The 18,149-nt window shown below is 43.4% G+C and overlaps 1 protein-coding gene across 2 annotated transcripts in view; it reads right to left on the bottom strand.

The window, feature by feature from the left end:
• Nucleotides 1–18,149, bottom strand: part of LOC118390889 (long-chain-fatty-acid--CoA ligase 6-like) — a 78,974-nt gene that overhangs the window by 10,922 nt on the left and 49,903 nt on the right. For both annotated transcript variants that reach the window (XM_052457634.1, XM_052457633.1), the window contains 10 exons: nucleotides 17,995–18,094; nucleotides 17,029–17,207; nucleotides 13,714–13,746; nucleotides 12,659–12,710; nucleotides 11,167–11,240; nucleotides 10,792–10,869; nucleotides 7,438–7,572; nucleotides 7,075–7,209; nucleotides 5,952–6,047; nucleotides 5,725–5,797 (listed from right to left, as the gene is read on the bottom strand). In XM_052457634.1, coding sequence (XP_052313594.1) covers nucleotides 5,725–5,797; nucleotides 5,952–6,047; nucleotides 7,075–7,209; nucleotides 7,438–7,572; nucleotides 10,792–10,869; nucleotides 11,167–11,240; nucleotides 12,659–12,710; nucleotides 13,714–13,746; nucleotides 17,029–17,207; nucleotides 17,995–18,094 — 955 coding nt within the window. The remainder of the gene's footprint in view (nucleotides 1–5,724; nucleotides 5,798–5,951; nucleotides 6,048–7,074; nucleotides 7,210–7,437; nucleotides 7,573–10,791; nucleotides 10,870–11,166; nucleotides 11,241–12,658; nucleotides 12,711–13,713; nucleotides 13,747–17,028; nucleotides 17,208–17,994; nucleotides 18,095–18,149) is intronic.

The following is an 18,149-nucleotide window of genomic DNA, read 5'->3' as shown; positions in this document are numbered from 1 at the left end:
CAGAGCTTCTGCTTCAGTCAAAGTGCATTCGACAGAAGATTACAGATTTAGAGCAAAGGGCTACACATGGTTAAACCAAGTAAACTCGTGGAAATTCCTATAGCGCAGCTACTGAGCAAGCCCAAGAGCTAGATCCTCCATCCAAATGGTCACTACCTACACTGAGCAAGCCCAAGAGCTAGATCCTCCATCCAAATGGTCACTACCTACACTGAGCAAGCCCAAGAGCTAGATCCTCCATCCAAATGGTCACTACCTACACTGAGCAAGCCCAAGAGCTAGATCCTCCATCCAAATGGTCACTACCTCCACTGAGCAAAGTCCAGAACTCCTAGGCATCATCAAAACATGTTGGCATATTCTCTGCTTAGACCCAGCTCTAGGCAATACATTTCAGCAGCCTCCCATGCTGCTTGACATAGCGCTAAAAACATGTAAGACAATGTTGTCCGATCTAAGCCAAAGCGCAAACAAGACCAACATCCTGCCTGTTCCTCCCAGCAACTGCACGTGTGGCAATTGTACCCAATGCCAGTAACACCAAATGTATGATGTTTCCTGCACCCCAGATCGGATCGTGACCCTAAATTCAAAGGTACCATCAACTGCAATTCTCGCAGTGTGATCTATGTGATTTGCTGCCTGTGCAACTTATTTAACGTAGGCGAGACCTCAAGGAAGTTACGCACTAGAATGTGTGAGCGCCGAAGTGCCATTCAATGTTATGACCTCAACAGCCCAGTGTCCCTCTGTTTAAAAAAGAGAGGACACTCAGCTTGTGAGTTATTTTGGAATTGAATGAGTTAGCAAAAACAAACGCTGTTGCGACGTTGACGTTGACAAACATCGACAGCCCAGAGAGATGTTCTGGATCAATACTTTAGTCCCCAGAGGTCTTAACCTAGAGAAGGACTATAGTGTGTTTTTGTGAATGCCTCCCCCTTAAACAAAGTGATACTTTGGCTATTGGAGCCATTTGTACTTCATATACATTCATGAGAAAAGCTCACTAGCGCACTATTGTTAGAACCAGTTAGTCCTTTTTGCTTTTGATGTTCTCCCTAGTTTTGTTTAACTGTCACCCCCCCAAAAAAAAAAAAAAAAAAAAAATTATAGTAGTGGTTTTACATCAATTATATTTACTGCAGTTGAAATATGCTCCCCTTCCAATTGTTTTACTGTTTGCTTCTCTGTATTTTACCACTAGGTGGAGACATTGACCACAGTACCCCTCACCCTGTATAGCTCAGTTGTCCTGAGTCTGCACAACTCTGCCAGGACCTAGGATCAAGAGAGTGTTTTAGTACTATATCTCTTGACACAATGATGAAAATAATCATGGCCTCTAAACCTTCAAGCTGCATACTGGACCCTATTCCAACTAAACTACTGAAAGAGCTGCTTCCTGTGCTTGGCCCTCCTATGTTGAACATAATAAACGGCTCTCTATCCACCGGATGTGTACCAAACTCACTAAAAGTGGCAGTAATAAAGGCTCTCTTGAAAAAGCCAAACCTTGACCCAGAAAATATAAAAAACTATCGGCCTATATCGAATCTTCCATTCCTCTCAAAATGTTTAGAAAAGGCTGTTGCGCAGCAACTCACTGCCTTCCTGAAGACAAACAATGTATACGAAATGCTTCAGTCTGGTTTTAGACCCCATCATAGCACTGAGACTTCACTTGTGAAGGTGGTAAATTACCTTTTAATGGCATCAGACTGAGGCTCTGCATCTGTCCTCGTGCTCCTAGACCTTAGTGCTGCTTTTGATACCATCGATCACCACATTCTTTTGGAGAGATTGGAAACCCAAATTGGTTTACACGGACAAGTTCTGGCCTGGTTTAAATCTTATCTGTCGGAAAGATATCAGTTTGTCTCTGTGAATGGTTTCTCCTCTGACAAATCAACTGTAAATTTCGGTGTTCCTCAAGGTTCCGTTTTAGGACCACTATTGTTTTCACTATATATTTGACCTCTTGGGGATGTCATTCGAAAACATAATAATAACTTTCAATGCTATGCGGATGACACACAGCTGTACATTTCAATGAAACATGGTGAAGCCCCAAAATTGCCCTCGCTAGAAGCATGTGTTTCAGACATAAGGAAGTGAATGGCTGCAAACTTTCTACTTTTAAACTCGGACAAAACAGAGATGCTTGTTCTAGGTCCCAAGAAACAAAGAGATCTTCTGTTGAATCTGACAATTAATCTTAATGGTTGTACAGTCGTCTCAAACAAACCTGTGAAGGACATTGGCGTTACTCTGGACCCTGATCTCTCTTTTGAAGAACATATCAAGACTGTTTCAAGGACAGCTTTTTTCCATTTATGTAACATTGCAAAAATCAGAAACTTTCTGTCCAAAAATTATACAGAAAAATTAATCCATGCTTTTGTCACTACTAGGTTACACTACTGCAATGCTCGACTTTCCGACTACCCAGATAAAGCACTAAATAAACTTCAGTTAGTGCTAAATACGGCTGCTAGAATCCTGACTAGAACCCCAAAAAATGATCATATTACTCCAGTGCTAGCCTCCCTACACTGGCTTCCTGTCAAGGCAAGGGCTGATTTCAATGTTTTACTGCTAACCTACAAAGCATTACATGGGCTTGCTCCTACCTATCTCTCGGATTTGGTCCTGCTGTACATACCTACACGTACGCTACGGTCACAAGACGCAGGCCTCCTAATTGTCCCTAGAATTTCTAAGCAAACAGCTGGAGGCAGGGCTTTCTCCTATAGAGCTCCATTTTTATGGAATGGTCTGCCTACCCATGTGAGAGACGCAAACTCGGTCTCAACTTTTAAGTCTTTACTGAAGACTCATCACTTCAGTGGGTCATATGATTGAGTGTAGTCTGGCCCAGGAGTGTGAAGGTGAACGGAAAGGCTCTGGATCAACAAACCGCCCTTGCTGTCTCTGCCTGGCCGGTTCCCCTCTTTCCTCTAACCCTATTACAGGGGCTGAGTCACTGGCTTACTAGGGCTCTTTCATACCGTCCCTAGGAGGGGTGCGTCACTTGAGTGGGTTGAGTCACTGATGTGATCTTCCTGTCTGGGTTGGCGCCCCCACTTGGGTTGTGCCGTGGCGGAGATCTTTGTGGGCTATACTCAGCCTTGTCTCAGGATGGTAAGTTGGTGGTTGAAGATATCCCTCTAGTGGTGTGGGGGCTGTGCTTTGGCAAAGTGGGTGGGGTTATATCCTTCCTGTTTGGCCCTGTCCGGGGGTGTCATCGGATGGGGCCACAGTGTCTCCTGACCCATCCTAGCTCAGCCTCCAGTATTTATGCTGCAGTAGTTTATGTGTCGGGGGGCTAGGGTCAGTTTGTTATATCTGGAGTACTTCTCCTGTCCTCTCCGGTGTCCTGTGTGAATTTAAGTACGCTCTCTCTAATTCTCTCTTTCTCTCTTTCTTTCTCTCTCGGAGGACCTGAGCCCTAGGACCATGCCTCAGGACTACCTGACATGATGACTCCTTGCTGTCCCCAGTCCACCTGGCCGTGCTGCTGCTCCAGTTTCAACTGTTCTGCCTGTGATTATTATTATTTGACCATGCTGGTCATTTATGAACATTTGAACATCTTGGCCATGTTCTGTTATAATCTCCACCCGGCACAGCCAGAAGAGGACTGGCCACCCCACATAGCCTGGTTCCTCTCTAGGTTTCTTCCTAGGTTTTGGCCTTTCTAGGGAGTTTTTCCCTCGCCACCGTGCTTCTACACTGCATTGCTTGCTGTTTGGGGTTTTAGGCTGGGTTTCTGTACAGCACTTTGAGATATCAGCTGATGTACGAGGGGCTATATAAATACATTTGATGTGATTTGATTAGTCTACCCTTTCGTTAGCATCACCCGTGGAATAGTTTTCTCCCTAATTGGGAAAGAGATAACTAGTCAGTTGTACAACTGAATGCATTCAACTGAAATGTGTCTTCCGCATTTAACCCAACCCCTCTGAATCAGAGAGTTGCGGTGGTTGCTTTAATCGACATCCAAGTCTTCGGCGCCCGGGGAGCAGTGGGTTAACTACCTTGCTTCAGCACCACCCCCAACATCAACACGTGTGAAAATTGCGCATTTCTTGGTTTTGTAGTAAAAAAGAGACACCATTTCCAATGACATCATTGGTGAGCGTCGTGATTTTAGTAGGCATTGCCTACTGATTGGTTGATGTCATTGGAAATACTTATCTTGATCTCTTTTTTTTACTACAAAATATAGAAACGCACCACTTTCACATGTTGATGTTATGGATGGGACACGAGCTACATTACTTTTACAACTTACAATGTGCATATGAGCCACGACAATATTTTGTGGAAATAGGCAATACTTCGTGTCATTTGACAATCAGGCCTGCACAACAGTTGAAGTCATACGTCTATCCACACTGGCTAAACATTTAAAAAATGCATGGCACAAAACCAAAGACCAATTCTAGGGCATTTGATGATCTTGACTTGTCATTCCCCCTGACACCCCTGATTCAGTTTTGTCTGATGTCGTTTCACACATTCAGTTGTCTGATCCAAACTAACACTGAGCTAGCCCACTGATTAGGTACTGTAAGAGCACAGGGCCTTATTATGAGCGTGAACGGATTCGCTTTTTGAACAACATGATCCACTCCTGCCCTGTGAAGAAAGGACCTATCTACTGGTAACCGCAACAGCAAGTTCTGCCTCGTGAAATAACAAGAGGCAGACAGGGGATGATCGACGTCTGCGTTCGGAAATGGCTCCCTGTTCCCTATATAGTGCATGGTTTAAAGTAGTGCACTATATAGGGAATACGGTGCCGTTTGGGACGCACAGAGGATTTAATGGGTTGATGTCTGGGTTCGGTGTTTCAGTTCCTTTAACAACCATTAACCCACAAGTACCGCAGCTCATTACTTTCCCAGTGTAACCTTTGGCCATGGCTGTTTCACCGAGATAATACATATTCGTTATCATACTGCAACTCCGAACCTGTTGTAAACCTGTTGTGAACCTGTTGTAAAACACAGAACAACAACAGGGTGCGTGGGTAAATACTGGATGTGATCCACAGGCCTTTGACCCAAATCTGGTCAGGTCTACCGACCCGTCAGCCCTGTTCTCACACGTTACAGATGGGAAATGGTTGTGGTGCAGAAAGGTGGCCCCTGCGTCCCATAGCCGCAGAGCTGAAAACATAAAACCTCAACGGTTGTGTGAGGCTGAAAGCATGTGACTCTGACTAATAACACTGACTAATAACACTATCTCCTGGCGGGCGATATACGATAATGTGTTCCCGACACGCAGCATGCTATCTCTGTGTCATTTTGTTTCCACTATAGTAAAATTGGAGACTTGCGCCGAGTGGTGCAGGATAAGGTGTTTATATTTTACAGAAAACAAATGAACATCACACTTTCAACATGCTCGGCACTGACACAAATGACTGATGATTGGCTGAAAGAAATGGATGGTAAGAAGATTGATATTACGAGGCACCCAACAAACCTTATAATATGGGATGCATCCCAAATGGCACCTTATTCCCTATATAGTGCATTACTTTTTACCAGAGTCCTATGGGCCCTGGTCAAAAGAAGTGCACTATTTAGGGAATCGGGCCCTGGACAAACGTAGTTAATATGAAGGGAGCCGTTTGGGACACACCCCTACTCTAGGCCAGTGAGCAAGAATACCAGGAGAAGAAGAGGAGAGGGAATATAAGCTAACCTGAGGTCCAGTCTCCAGGAGTGGTGAAAGTACAACCAGCAGTACACTCCGTCTGACCATACGCCTCATACACCTACAGCCAGCAAGGATAGACAGCATATTAGGAGGGTGTGATTTGTGTGGTTTGTCTGTGTGCACACATGCTCATGTGTTTGTGTATGTGTGCCTTCTTGTGTGTGTCTGTGTGGGTTTAAGCACTCATACACGTTTGTGTGTGTGTCACTCACCTGACAACCCAGTGCTGCCCTGAGAAATCCCAGTACGGTGGGGGAGGCCGGAGCAGCTCCAGTCACAATCATACGTAACCTCCCACCCAGGCTGGCCTGCCAACAGAACACAATATTATTACAATCCAAACTCCAACAACAGCCGATTCCGCCTGCCAAAGGGTCACACTGGGGACATACACAGGGCATATTCAGTAACACCAAATGTATGATGAAACACCACCAGATAACGCATTATACATATCATCAGACGAATTAGATCGAATGTCTGCAGCCACCACGCCCAAACTCAAATTCAATGAATATTTAGATCAGAGTATGCTCGATAGAGCGGGAGGAAAAGAACCGTATAGGAAAGTGAAGAAAGTGTGGGAGGGGATTAAACTAAAATGGACACAAGCAGGTTACTTTAGCGGGGGACCCCCTACAGGGGGGAAACTCCAATCTATGCAGAGAGAACTAGAGGACGCAGTAGAGAAAGCAAGAGCGAGTGAGACGGAGAGGAACAAGATACACATGTTCAAAAAGGAGGGCAGGAGAGAGAGAGAGCAGAAGCGGAGCTAAAGATAGGGACATGGGCGATATAGAGGAGAGTAGGAGGGTGCAGCCGAAGAACAAACCAGATATGATGTGCATGGTCTCTGATACCAAAGCTCCACACGACTATTCTCCCACAGCCCCCCAAGCTGACAACACCAACACGGCGTCTGCTCCTCCCACACTATATCCAGAAATACCAATAGAGGTGGCCCAACCTCCACCATACTCAATGGGGCATAATCAACGAGGCCCGTCTCACAACCCATTCAATGGGAACCCTTTCCTCACCGGGACCCAGCCTGCAATACAGGCCCCTGTTCTAAGTGTACAGGCGGGCCAGCTGAATGGGGCTATGAGCTTCGGAATAACAGGAGAGCAGATTGTGTGTGAGCAACTCCCCACCACCCCAATACCCTCCCCCACAGCAGGGCATATTCCCCCTTTATTGTCTGAACACACACACAGCACACATCTATGTATCAATCTTCACATCCGTCCGTCCATCCGTCCATCCATTCATACATCAACCGTGTCAGGCCACTCATAGGAAGGAGAGGACAAGAGGAGGAGGTGAGGTGGATACCTGTATCTTACTGAAGAATATCTTATCCCACAGGCTGTCCATGCGGATGATCCCACTGCTGACCTCTGCCCCTTTTCTCTTAGCTGCAAAGTTCAGCAGCCAGCGCTTCAATGGGGTGTTGGCCTGGCTGAAGATCTGTGGAACACACACACACACACACACACACACACACACACACACACACACACACACACACACACACACACACACACACACACACACACACACACACACACACACACACACACACACACACACACACACACACACACAAGAGAGAGGGTGAGTTGATATAAGATATGGAGAATGAGGGGAGGTGTGTGAGTCTATGCGTGTGCATGTGTGGGTAGGTGGTTCTCTCACCTTGTCGTACATGCGGTTGAGCAATCGAGGCACCACAGGGAAGATGGTGGGCCGTAAGGCCTTCATGTCATCAGACAGCAGGCGGATGTCACCTTGGAAAAAGCCGATCCGGCCACCATGACAATACACCACAGACTGGGGAATTAGAGAGAAAGAAGACAAAACAGTGACCGTTGATTCAAAAAGCACTTATTGCATAGAGTTGGGGAGAGTGGGGTAAGTTGAGCCAAAGGGATAAGTAGAGCCCCCCTAGTTGCTAGGAAGCCATACGCAAAATGAATCATTTGAGTCCGTGGAGGAAGAAACCACATGGAAAAAGTCGTAAGTAAGTAAGTTAGGACCTAAAAACATTTCCACCAAGTCAAATGAATTTATTGTGTTAAGAGGTTTCATGATGCTTGTAAGTAAACCAAAGTAGATAATTTTAAGATTGTTCTATACATCAGTTGCGGTCTCTATAAGCTTTAATATGAGGTCCTAAATCTAGCATGAAAGTGCATCCTTGTAGCTGTGTGGGATAATATAGTCAAAATGTTTGTCTTAGGGTAAGTTGAGCCAATGGTTAAGCATATGGCAAGTTAAGAAAACTGAAGTGTTTTTTTCACACGTGTAATGCAAGGTATTATCGCTGGGATATGAGATAACAACAGGGCCTGGCCTATGCTAAAAGTGATTAGAAAAAGTACAAAGTGTTTGTTAAACCTGTGTTAAAAGATTATAAGAGTTATTAAAAGACTCAAAAAAGTGATTGTGATTGTGTTGAATTGTGTTTGGAAAATAAAGATAGACATAGATTTAAAAAGGAAGTGGTAATATTTCATTAAGTACAGAAATGTGTAGGTGGCTTAATTTACCCAATCCCGAGGCTCAATTTACACCATATAAGCTATGTTTTCAAAACTGTAATGTTTACATGAATTCTGATGATTTCCAGGAATGCGCAACATCCTGAAATATATGTAGATGTTTTTGTTAAAAATAATATTATAAACGCAACATGCAACAATTTCATTGTATTTACTGAGTTAGTTCATATGAGGAAATCAGTCAATTTAAATAAATTCATTAGGCCCTAATCTATGGATTTCACATGACTGGGAATACAGATATGCATCTGTTGGTCACAGATACCTTTAAAAAAAAATGGGCCTCACAATGAGCCTCAGGATCTCGTTACGGTATCTCTGTGCATTCAAATTGCCATCAATAAAATGCAATTGTGTTCGTTGTCCGTAGCTTATGCCTCCCCATACCGTAACCCCACGGCCACCATGGGGCACTCTGCTCGTCCACACGATAGCGATAGACAGGGTTTGCAGTTGTGAGGCCGGTTGGACGTACTGCTAAATTCTCTGAAACGACGTTGGGGGTGGCTTATGGTAGAGAAATTAACATTACATTCAGTGGCAACAGTTCTGGTGGACATTCCTGCAATCAACATGCCAATTGCACGCTCCCTCAAAACCTAATACATCTGTGGCATTGTGTTGTGTGACAAAACTGCACATTTTAGAGTGGCCTTTTATTGTCCGCAGCACAAGTTGCACCTGTGTAATGATCATGCTGTTTAATCAGATGATTGATATGCCACACCTGTCAGGTGGATGGATTATTTTTGGCAAAGGAAAAATGCTCACTAACAGGGATGTAAACACATTTGTGCACAACATTTGAGAGAAATAAGCTTGTGCGCAATAAACATTTCTGGGATCCTTTATTTCAGCTCATGAAACATGAAACACTTGTTTATATGTTACATGTTTATATTTTTGTTCCGTGTACAGTATATTTCCCTTGACAGAGTGATGCTGAATGTATTTCTTTTTATAACATGATACTTGGTTCCAGAGTAATTAAATAGAGCAATTGAATAGCCCAATGAATAGTGTGAGCATTGTGTACTTTTTTGTCCAAGTTGTTCATATTTGTTTATATATACTTTAGAAGTACCTTTTTATCCTTCCTAAAAACCAAATGGCTGATAGTCATTTATAACCTCCTCACTCTTCTCTGTTTCTTAACAATTAGACATTTGGTTAAAAGTGGATCTGACCTAATACATGGTCATGGTTAGAAGGGATCCAGCTTTTGTCAAATAAACGTCAAAAGTGGAAATGTTTAGCATTTTAGCTAACCCTAACCCCTTTTCTAACCTTAAGCTAATTATCCTAACCTGCTATGTTAATCCTCCTAACCTGCTACTCCCTTCTAGCCATGACCCTAATTCAATCCCATCTTTGGAGCATTTCCTACTTTGGAGGAAAGGCTCTGCAGGGGCCGCATTTTCTCTTCTTCTCCGTGTTGACAGACATGATTTGCATAATAGGACTGCAGCACCCTGGCAGGTATCATAAGACTGCATGTGGCATACATGTTTAAATGTTTTATTGTGACATATACCGGATAGCTGCAGTGAAATGTGTTGTTTTATAGGGTCAACCATAGTAGTACATCATCCCTGGAGCAATTATGGTTAAGTGCCTAGCTCAAGTGTACATTGACAGATTTTTCACCTTGTCGGCTCGGGTATTTAATCCAGCGACCTTTTGGTTACTGGCCCAATGCTCTAAGCGCTGGGCCACCTGCTGCCCTAGGAATATCACAGCATAGGCACAGCCTACTCACAGAGTTCTACACAGAACATCAGGTGTTCCTACTGAGGATTAACTTGTGGGTATCTGCGTTGCTGCATAGAAGTCCCACGCATTAACAGTGCCTGGATGTGTGTATTCTCGTGAACGTGAAGCACATGTCTGAGAGGTGGTTTCCTGTGTCTGTGTCCGCCTCTCACACGCTGACAGTAGAAGAACACGTACTGCAGCGGGACAAAACAGGCACGCTGGTCGAACTCGTGTGGTTCCTTTACCCCCTCAGTACTGCAGCTGGTCCAGTGCCAGCTCTGTTGTTTTTCCCATTGTCGTCAATCAAAAGAATAGGGTCGTTCCTGACAGATCCTAAATGAGTAGTTAGGGACAGGAAACCATTTGAAACCCTAGCTACAGAAAACAACAGACCAAGTGTGTGGTCCAAATTGGCTCCCTATTCCCTTTGTAGTGCAATATATAACATACGGTGCCAATTGGGACTCGAGTTTCCTGTAGCTGTGAGAAACGAGTGAAATAAAGCACACACCCTTAACCGTATGAGCCAGCTTTTACAGAGGCAGCAGATAGGGTATCAGTAAAGAGCTGACTGGTTCTGGCAAAGTTAACATCCCAAATAGCAAGGTCAATTGCGGCCGAGGACCAGGGCAATTGCCAAGATCCTTCATGTCTGGAAACGCACGCACACACACACACACCAACTGTAATAATACAACTCAAAGCCTCGTATGGACTTTGTTTGGGACATTACCTCGATGAGTCTCTCAAACATGTGAGCCAAAGGCAGGAAGGAGATGAGAACATCGTCTTGGTTTGGGGATATGACTTTCTGTGGCACGCCAGACAAGCATGGGGGAGAGAAGCGGTAGTTAGACAGGTTCAGAACCACTTGTTTCCCACCACTAAACTGTCAAATATGATACTAATGAGAAACATAAATGATGCACAAAAAAATAAACACATCTGTGTCTTGTTGTCCCATGTAAGATATGGGACTTGAAGCAATTTAGTTTGCCATGCCTCTAACAGAGTTACAGAAATGAGAGGAAAGTACCTACTAAAGATAAATGCAAGGCAGATTTCCCCAAAGAAAGGGTCTGTGACACCATAGTCTGTTTGAACTCACATCTGTGACTTTGAGGAAGCCTGAGAAATCAGCCACTACATTCCCGTGTGTCAGCATGACTCCCTTTGGGTTTCCTACGGAGGAAGGATTCAGAAAAAACTCAATGGACTTCTCCCCTTATACCTGCTCTCAACAATGGATAGCATTAGCTCTGTCCCAAATGGTACACTATTCCCTTTATAGTGCACTACTGGTCAAAAGTAGTGCACTATATAGAGAAAAGGGTGCCGCATACAGTATCAATCCATGGAAAATAACCAAGGTAGATATACACTGAACAAAGATATTAACGCAAAATGCAACAATTTCTGAGATTTTACTGAGTTACAGTTCATATATGAAAATCAGTCAATTTAAATAAATGCATTAGGCCCGAATCTATGGATTTCACATGACTGGGAATACAGATATGCATCTGTTGGTCAAAGATACCTTAAAAAAAGGTAGGGATGTGGATCAGAAAACTAGTCAGTATCTGGTGTGACCACTATTTGTCTCATTTAGCGCAACACATCTCATTCGCATAGAGTTCACATCTCCTTCGCATAGATCAGGCTGTTGATTGTGGCCTGTGGAATGTTGTCCCACTCCTCTTCAATGGCTGTGCAAAGTTGCTGGATATTGGCAGGAACTGGAATAATCTCTTGTACGCGTCAATCCAGAGCATCCCAAACATGCTCAATGGGTGACATGTCTGGTGAGTATGCAAGCCATTTTAAGCTTCCAGGTGTACAGATACTTGCGACATGGGGCCTTGCATTATCATGCTGAAACATGAAATGATGGCGGCGGATGAATGTAATTTTTTCAAATTACACATTCACTTTTTAAAATAAAATGTATTTGCCATTGTGGAAAATGCCTGAGTTATACCACCCTGTAACAACTTTTGGAACACACACTCAGAGACAGACAGATAAGACTGCACCAGCAGAGACATCCACCAGGGGAAAACAGGCTTCAGGCTAATGGAAGTTACACTGAAAGACCAACAGGTGGCACTCTTTCCACTACTGCAGTGGGCCGCTTCGCTGCCTGTGACTAAAGCTGTGGTTACCACCCTCGTCTGGAAATACCAGGATTCTCCTAATCTTACTCCTTATTTTCTTTGTGACTGTGTTTGTGGCCAGAATGTAATAACAGGTTAAGATTTCAGACAACTCCTCTTTGATGTTTAAATGTCTTTCCCTCGGAAGCCTATCAGTGTTAGGAGCCCTACAATGACCATACTATTAACTCTGATATGTGGCATTGGCACTGGCCCTGAAATGGTCTGGGGGGTGTGTCTCTTCCTGTTAATAATACATCACGCACAATGAGAGAAGCAATAGACACACTTCCAAGGTTTGGACTTCAATCAGGGATTGTGGATGAAGTGGGCTAAACTCTTAAGATAGTACACCACTGTGATAATACACATGAACACTGTTTTTAGCTGGAAAGCAAAATACACTTTGGGGTGTTAGTTTGTCTGGTGGCTAGATGACCATACCTGTGGTACCACTGGTGAAGCACACAATGGACAGGTCTTCTGGTGTAGGTGGCTGTGGGGGAACAAACGTTCAGTCAGGATATATAGTCTGAAGGAGATCTTTAACTCGTTGACATCCCCTTTAGACAAGAATCGCCCTCACAATAGCCCATCTCTGGCATTTTAAGCAACGTGTGACTGTAGAGCATTTTAAGCAACGTGTGACTGTAGAGCATTTTAAGCAACGTGTGACTGTAGAGCATTTTAAGCAACGTGTGACTGTAGAGAAGACGCACACACAGCAGAGAGAGAGAGATAAAGTAATAGACTCGAGTAGTATTTTCAGGGTGACTTTCTACTTGACTTGAGTCATTTTCTGTTAAAGTGTCTTTACTTTTACTCGAGTCAAGTAGGACTGACAATTGGGTACTATTTCCACCATTGAAGAACACAAGCACAAGTGCTCTTTGAGATCAAAGAGCGGTTACTACGGGAAAAGACAACCGAAGAATGTTTGCAAGACCTTACGTCTGCTGTGTGATCTCAATTCTTACATGATAGCACACATAGCTCAGTGCTCTCTATGGCAATCAAAGGAAACCAATCGGTTTGTACTCAAAATAACAAATGTTCGATGGAGATTAGTAAACATATTCAAATACTCTCTCTCCAAACACGAATGGGTCAAGGCGGAAGAACTGTCACCAGGCCAGAGATATTGAGTCTGCAATATATCCAAAACATAGTCAACACGACACTGAGGTCTTCCTGCATTCTGCCTGTGCAGAGCGTGACAGGGGCAGACAATATCCATCTCAAGGCTATTCGAAGATGCTAATTTGTGTTCTGTGCTGCCTAAACACAACGTTGCATCGTGCAGTGTTTTCCAATGTGTGAGATTAGAGAATAATTACTGAGAGACAAGATTACAGAGAAGACCTCGATGTGAACTTTCCTCAACTAATTCATTATTTCCCTAGCTGGGCAGGTTATGACAGTGTGGATGTAACACAGCTAATGATACAGAGATGCTTACTCAGTCAAACAATCAAACCAGACATACAGACTGCACTTACCATGGGATTTCTATGCTTCTCTCTGCCCAGTGCCTAGATGAAAAGAAACACATCATCTTGTGTTAGATAATCATTGGAAGAATCATGAAATACAATTTACATCCATGATGAGGTAGAGGGGGATGGATATCTGAACAACTGTAATGTCCCAACAAAAGAGAGGCTTGCATAGTTTTACGCAAAACACCAGTCTCGACGTCAACGGTAAAGAGGCGACTCCCGGGATGCTGTCCTCCTAGGCAGAGTTCCTCTGTCCAGGAGGACAGCATCCCGGGAGTCACCTCTTTACTGTTAACGCTGAGACTGGACAGAGGAACTCTGCCTGCCCTTTGCCTGCCCCGTGTTTGTGTTTGCATCTGGGTCAAATCCTGAGTCGTGATACATAGTTTCTAACAGATTGTAAATGAAACATAAACACATTTGCTAAGAGTATTATTATACTATTGATTGATTGACTATGACTAACCAGCAGTGCTATTTGCAGAGTTACACTACCGTTCAAAAGTTTGGGGTGACTTAGAAATGTCCTTGTTTTTAAAAGAAAAGCAATTTTTTTGTCCATTAAAATAACATCAAATTGATCAGAAATACAGTGTAGACATTGTTAATCTTGTAAATGACTTTTGTAGCTGGAAACTGCCGATTTTTGATGGAATATCTACATAGGCGTACAGAGGTCAATTATCAACAACCATCACTCCTGTGTTCCAATGGCACGTTATGTTAGCTAATCCAAGTTCATCACTTTAAAAGGCTAATTAATCATTAGTAAACACTTTTGCAATTATGTTAGCACAGCTTGAAAACTGTTGTCCTGATTACAGAAGCAATAAAACTGGCCTTCTTGAGACTAGTTGAGTATCTGGAGCATCAGAATTTGTGGGTTCGATTACAGGCTCAAAATGGCCAGATACAAAGAACTTTCTTACGAAACTCATCAGTCTATACTTGTTCTGAGAAATGAGGGCTATTCCATGTGAGAAATTGCCAAGAAACTGAAGATCTCGTACAACGCTGTGTACTACTCCCTTCACAGAACAGCGCAAACTGGCCCTAACCTGAATAGAAAGAGGAGTGGGAGGCCCCGGTGCACAACTGAGCAAGAGAACAAGTACATTAGAGTGTCTAGAGAAACAGACGCCTCACAAATCCTCAACTGGCAGCTTCATTAAATAGTACCTGCAAAACACCAGTCTCAACATCAACAGTGAAGAGGCGACTCCGGGATGCTGGCCTTCAAGGTGGGGTTCCTCTGTCCAGTGTCTGTGTTCTTTTACCCATCTTAATCTTTTCTTTTTATTGGCCAGTCTGAGATATGGCTTTTTCTTTGCAACTCTGCCTAGAAGGCCAGAATCCCGGAGTCGCCTCTTCACTGTTAGGTGTAGGCAGGGTTATAATTAAATAAGTAAACTGGGCTATGACCAAATAGTTAATCAAGGTGATTTTTTCCACAAATAGACTTTCTCTTAAAATGTATTGCAGTGAGATTATTTATTTATTTTGGGATATTAAATCCAAGTATGTCCACTTCACTGTCGGAACATTTTATTGGTACACAGTAATATAAAAGTTGTTGTTGTTTGTTAGATCCAATATGTAATAGACTGAATGCACTTATCATCATTCGTTTTTAATCCAGAGAGATTAGAAGAAATATCTAGATCCTCTATGAGGCTGTGCAGGGATCCAAATTGTGGATTTAAAAGAAAACATGAATCGTCATCGTACCATGACACATTTGTTTTTAAGCCCTGGATTTCTAGCCCCTAGATATTATTGCTGGATCTGATTTTAATAGCTAACATTTCGATGGCCATAATAAATAGATACGCCAAAAGTGGACAACCTTGTTTCACTCCTCTTGACAATGTAAAACTTTCTGAGAAAGTACTTTCTCATAACTTTAACCCGTTGTCTGAAATTAAATTCCAATTGTACTTTATCAAAGGGATTTTCAAAGTCATCTATGAATACCAGGCCTGGTTTCCCAGATTTGTCATAGTGTTCCTTTGTTTTCTGTATTTGTCTTATATTATCTCCAATTTAATGTCCATGTAAAAAAACCTGTCTGAATAGGATGAATCATATCTGACAATACCTTTGTAATTCTACACGTTATGCATTTTGCTAGGCTTTGAAGTGTAAGGTCTCTCTAGTTTTTTAGGTGGACTGGATCTTTATATTTACCACCTGGGTCCTGTTTCAGTAATAGTGAAATCAGATCTTCTTGCCTGATAGTCTACAATTTTTGTAGGAGTGGTTAAAACACATTAATAACGGACCTTTGAGTACATGGAAAAATATTTGCTATACCTCAACTGGTATGCCATCCAGCCCTGGAGTTTTCCCAGACTTGAAGACTTTAATTGCATCTAGAAGTTCTTCGTCTGTAATTAGGCCTTCACTTGACTCTTTCTGTACAGCTGTTAATTTTACACTATTAATGGAAAAAAATCTTTACAATTAACTTCAGTTAGTGGAGATGGAGAAGACTGAAATGAAAACATATGCTTAAAGCACTTTGCCTGCTCTTTCAAAATATAGTTTGGTGAATCATATTTGTATTCTTAGGCTAATATTTATAGTTGCTGCCATATTTTAGCCACTAGTTCCTGTAAAAACTAATGTAACTCCCAAATTGAGTTTTGCATTGGGGAAAAAAAACAATCTGTGTTCTAACCACATGTAGGCACTACTAATTGCTATTTTGCTTCTCAATGATCATGCAAGTACCACATGAGTAGGCTACCTAGCTGTTCCATCTCTGGGCAGCCGAACGTTCTAGGCAGCCCGAGCATGTGTATCCAGACCGGGAAACAGAGTCTGATAATGGGCGACCTTGTTTTGCATCGCCTGGCACCCGGTGAGGTATTATTCCTCACATCGTTTGTCAACTACTACTTTCGGCTGCCTACTATTTGCAAGGATAATCTTCATAATTATGCTGTCATATCGTAGCGAGTTGTTGCTTTAGTGTACAAGATAAAGTTTCCCCCTTCATGTCAAGGAGGCGGAAGCAGCAGTGCAGTAGTGGGAACACTGAGCAGAAGCCAAGTAGGCAGCAGAGTGGGTAGCAGCTAGGTAAAGAAAAGAATACTGCACCTGCGCAGAATCTGTATCAATAGCCACAAAATCCGGAACTGTAGCCACTCGGTAAAGTATATTACCTGGGCTGAGTCACTTCTCCCTCCCCACCTGAGGTCCCTCCCTCCCATCTCCATCTGCCCCTACTCTCCCCACTCCCTCCCTCCTCTCTCCCTAACCTCTTACACTACTCCTCTACCCCCCCTGCCCCCTTACACTCTCCCTATGTACCTCAACGTCTTGCATGGACTGGACGATGACCCCGCAGCCTTCCCCCTGCTCCAGCAGTGCAGGGTCAAAGGGGTCCATGAGGATGATCCTCTTCAGCCCGGGGGTTTCCTGCCTCTCCACGTTACCCAGCAGCACCTGGGCCTTCTCAGGCTTGTCGCAGATCACTGTGATGATGTCGGCTGAAAGACAGCACACGAAATCCTTTTGTAAGAACTAGAACACACATACATGATCCAATCAGCTAGTAAACACACAGCTAACTAACTACTGCTCTACAAACAGATTCCCCTTCCACGGCCTTGGAGCAGAGACAAATCCTGTTGGGGCACTGAGCCAAAACCAACGTACTATGTCACTGAGGGGCAATTGGAAATGATGAATAACATGATGAAAGTGAGTTAATGTTATCTGTCTGATTAGTGTGAAAATAAAGGATGGAAAGCCCTGAGGTCATGGGAAAGAAGGAGAGTGTAACGACAGATCTCAAGACCTGCTCCCTCCCAAACCCACTGAGCTGAGCTCATTACCTCCAGCATAAGGCGAAGGTGAGCCCTTGCCTGATTCCTGTGAGTGAGTATGCGGAGTTAAAGGGATTGTGTAACTTCAACATGACAAAACACAATTCTCTGGTCAAGGTAAAACTGTTATTCAGGAAGGGAAGGCTGAGTGTCTCAGTTTTTGATCTTTTCAGACACATCTATAGGTAGTATGTGTTTCATGACATCGCCAACGCAACTTGATCAAGAAAATAATTAAAAGAACTGGGCCATGAAACCAAAAGGAACATTCTAAGATCTATTGCTTTGGGCAAATAGAGTAGACAGCAGTACACTTACAGTAAGTTTCAGTCCCAAATGGCTCCCTATTCCCTATGTAGTGCACTACTTTTGACCAGGGCCATAGGTGAACAGTGTAAGGAATAGGGTGCCACTTGGGACACAAACCTCAGAAAGCTGCTAGTCTTACCAGTGTTAATGATGTACTGTATGGCATCAGGCCCTAGTGTGTCATACAGAGGCACCACCACCATAGAGTAGGTGTAGCAGGCCAGCTCCGAAATGATCCACTGCAAGTACAGACAGACAGGTCAAAAGGAGGTCAGTGTCGCCATAAAGAGAATA

Source organism: Oncorhynchus keta, chromosome 12, assembly GCF_023373465.1.
Source record: "Oncorhynchus keta strain PuntledgeMale-10-30-2019 chromosome 12, Oket_V2, whole genome shotgun sequence".
In the NCBI taxonomy this organism is placed as follows: Eukaryota; Metazoa; Chordata; class Actinopteri; order Salmoniformes; family Salmonidae; genus Oncorhynchus; species Oncorhynchus keta.
Note: the sequence above shows the minus strand (reverse complement) of the source record. Positions and strands in the feature narration are given on the sequence as shown.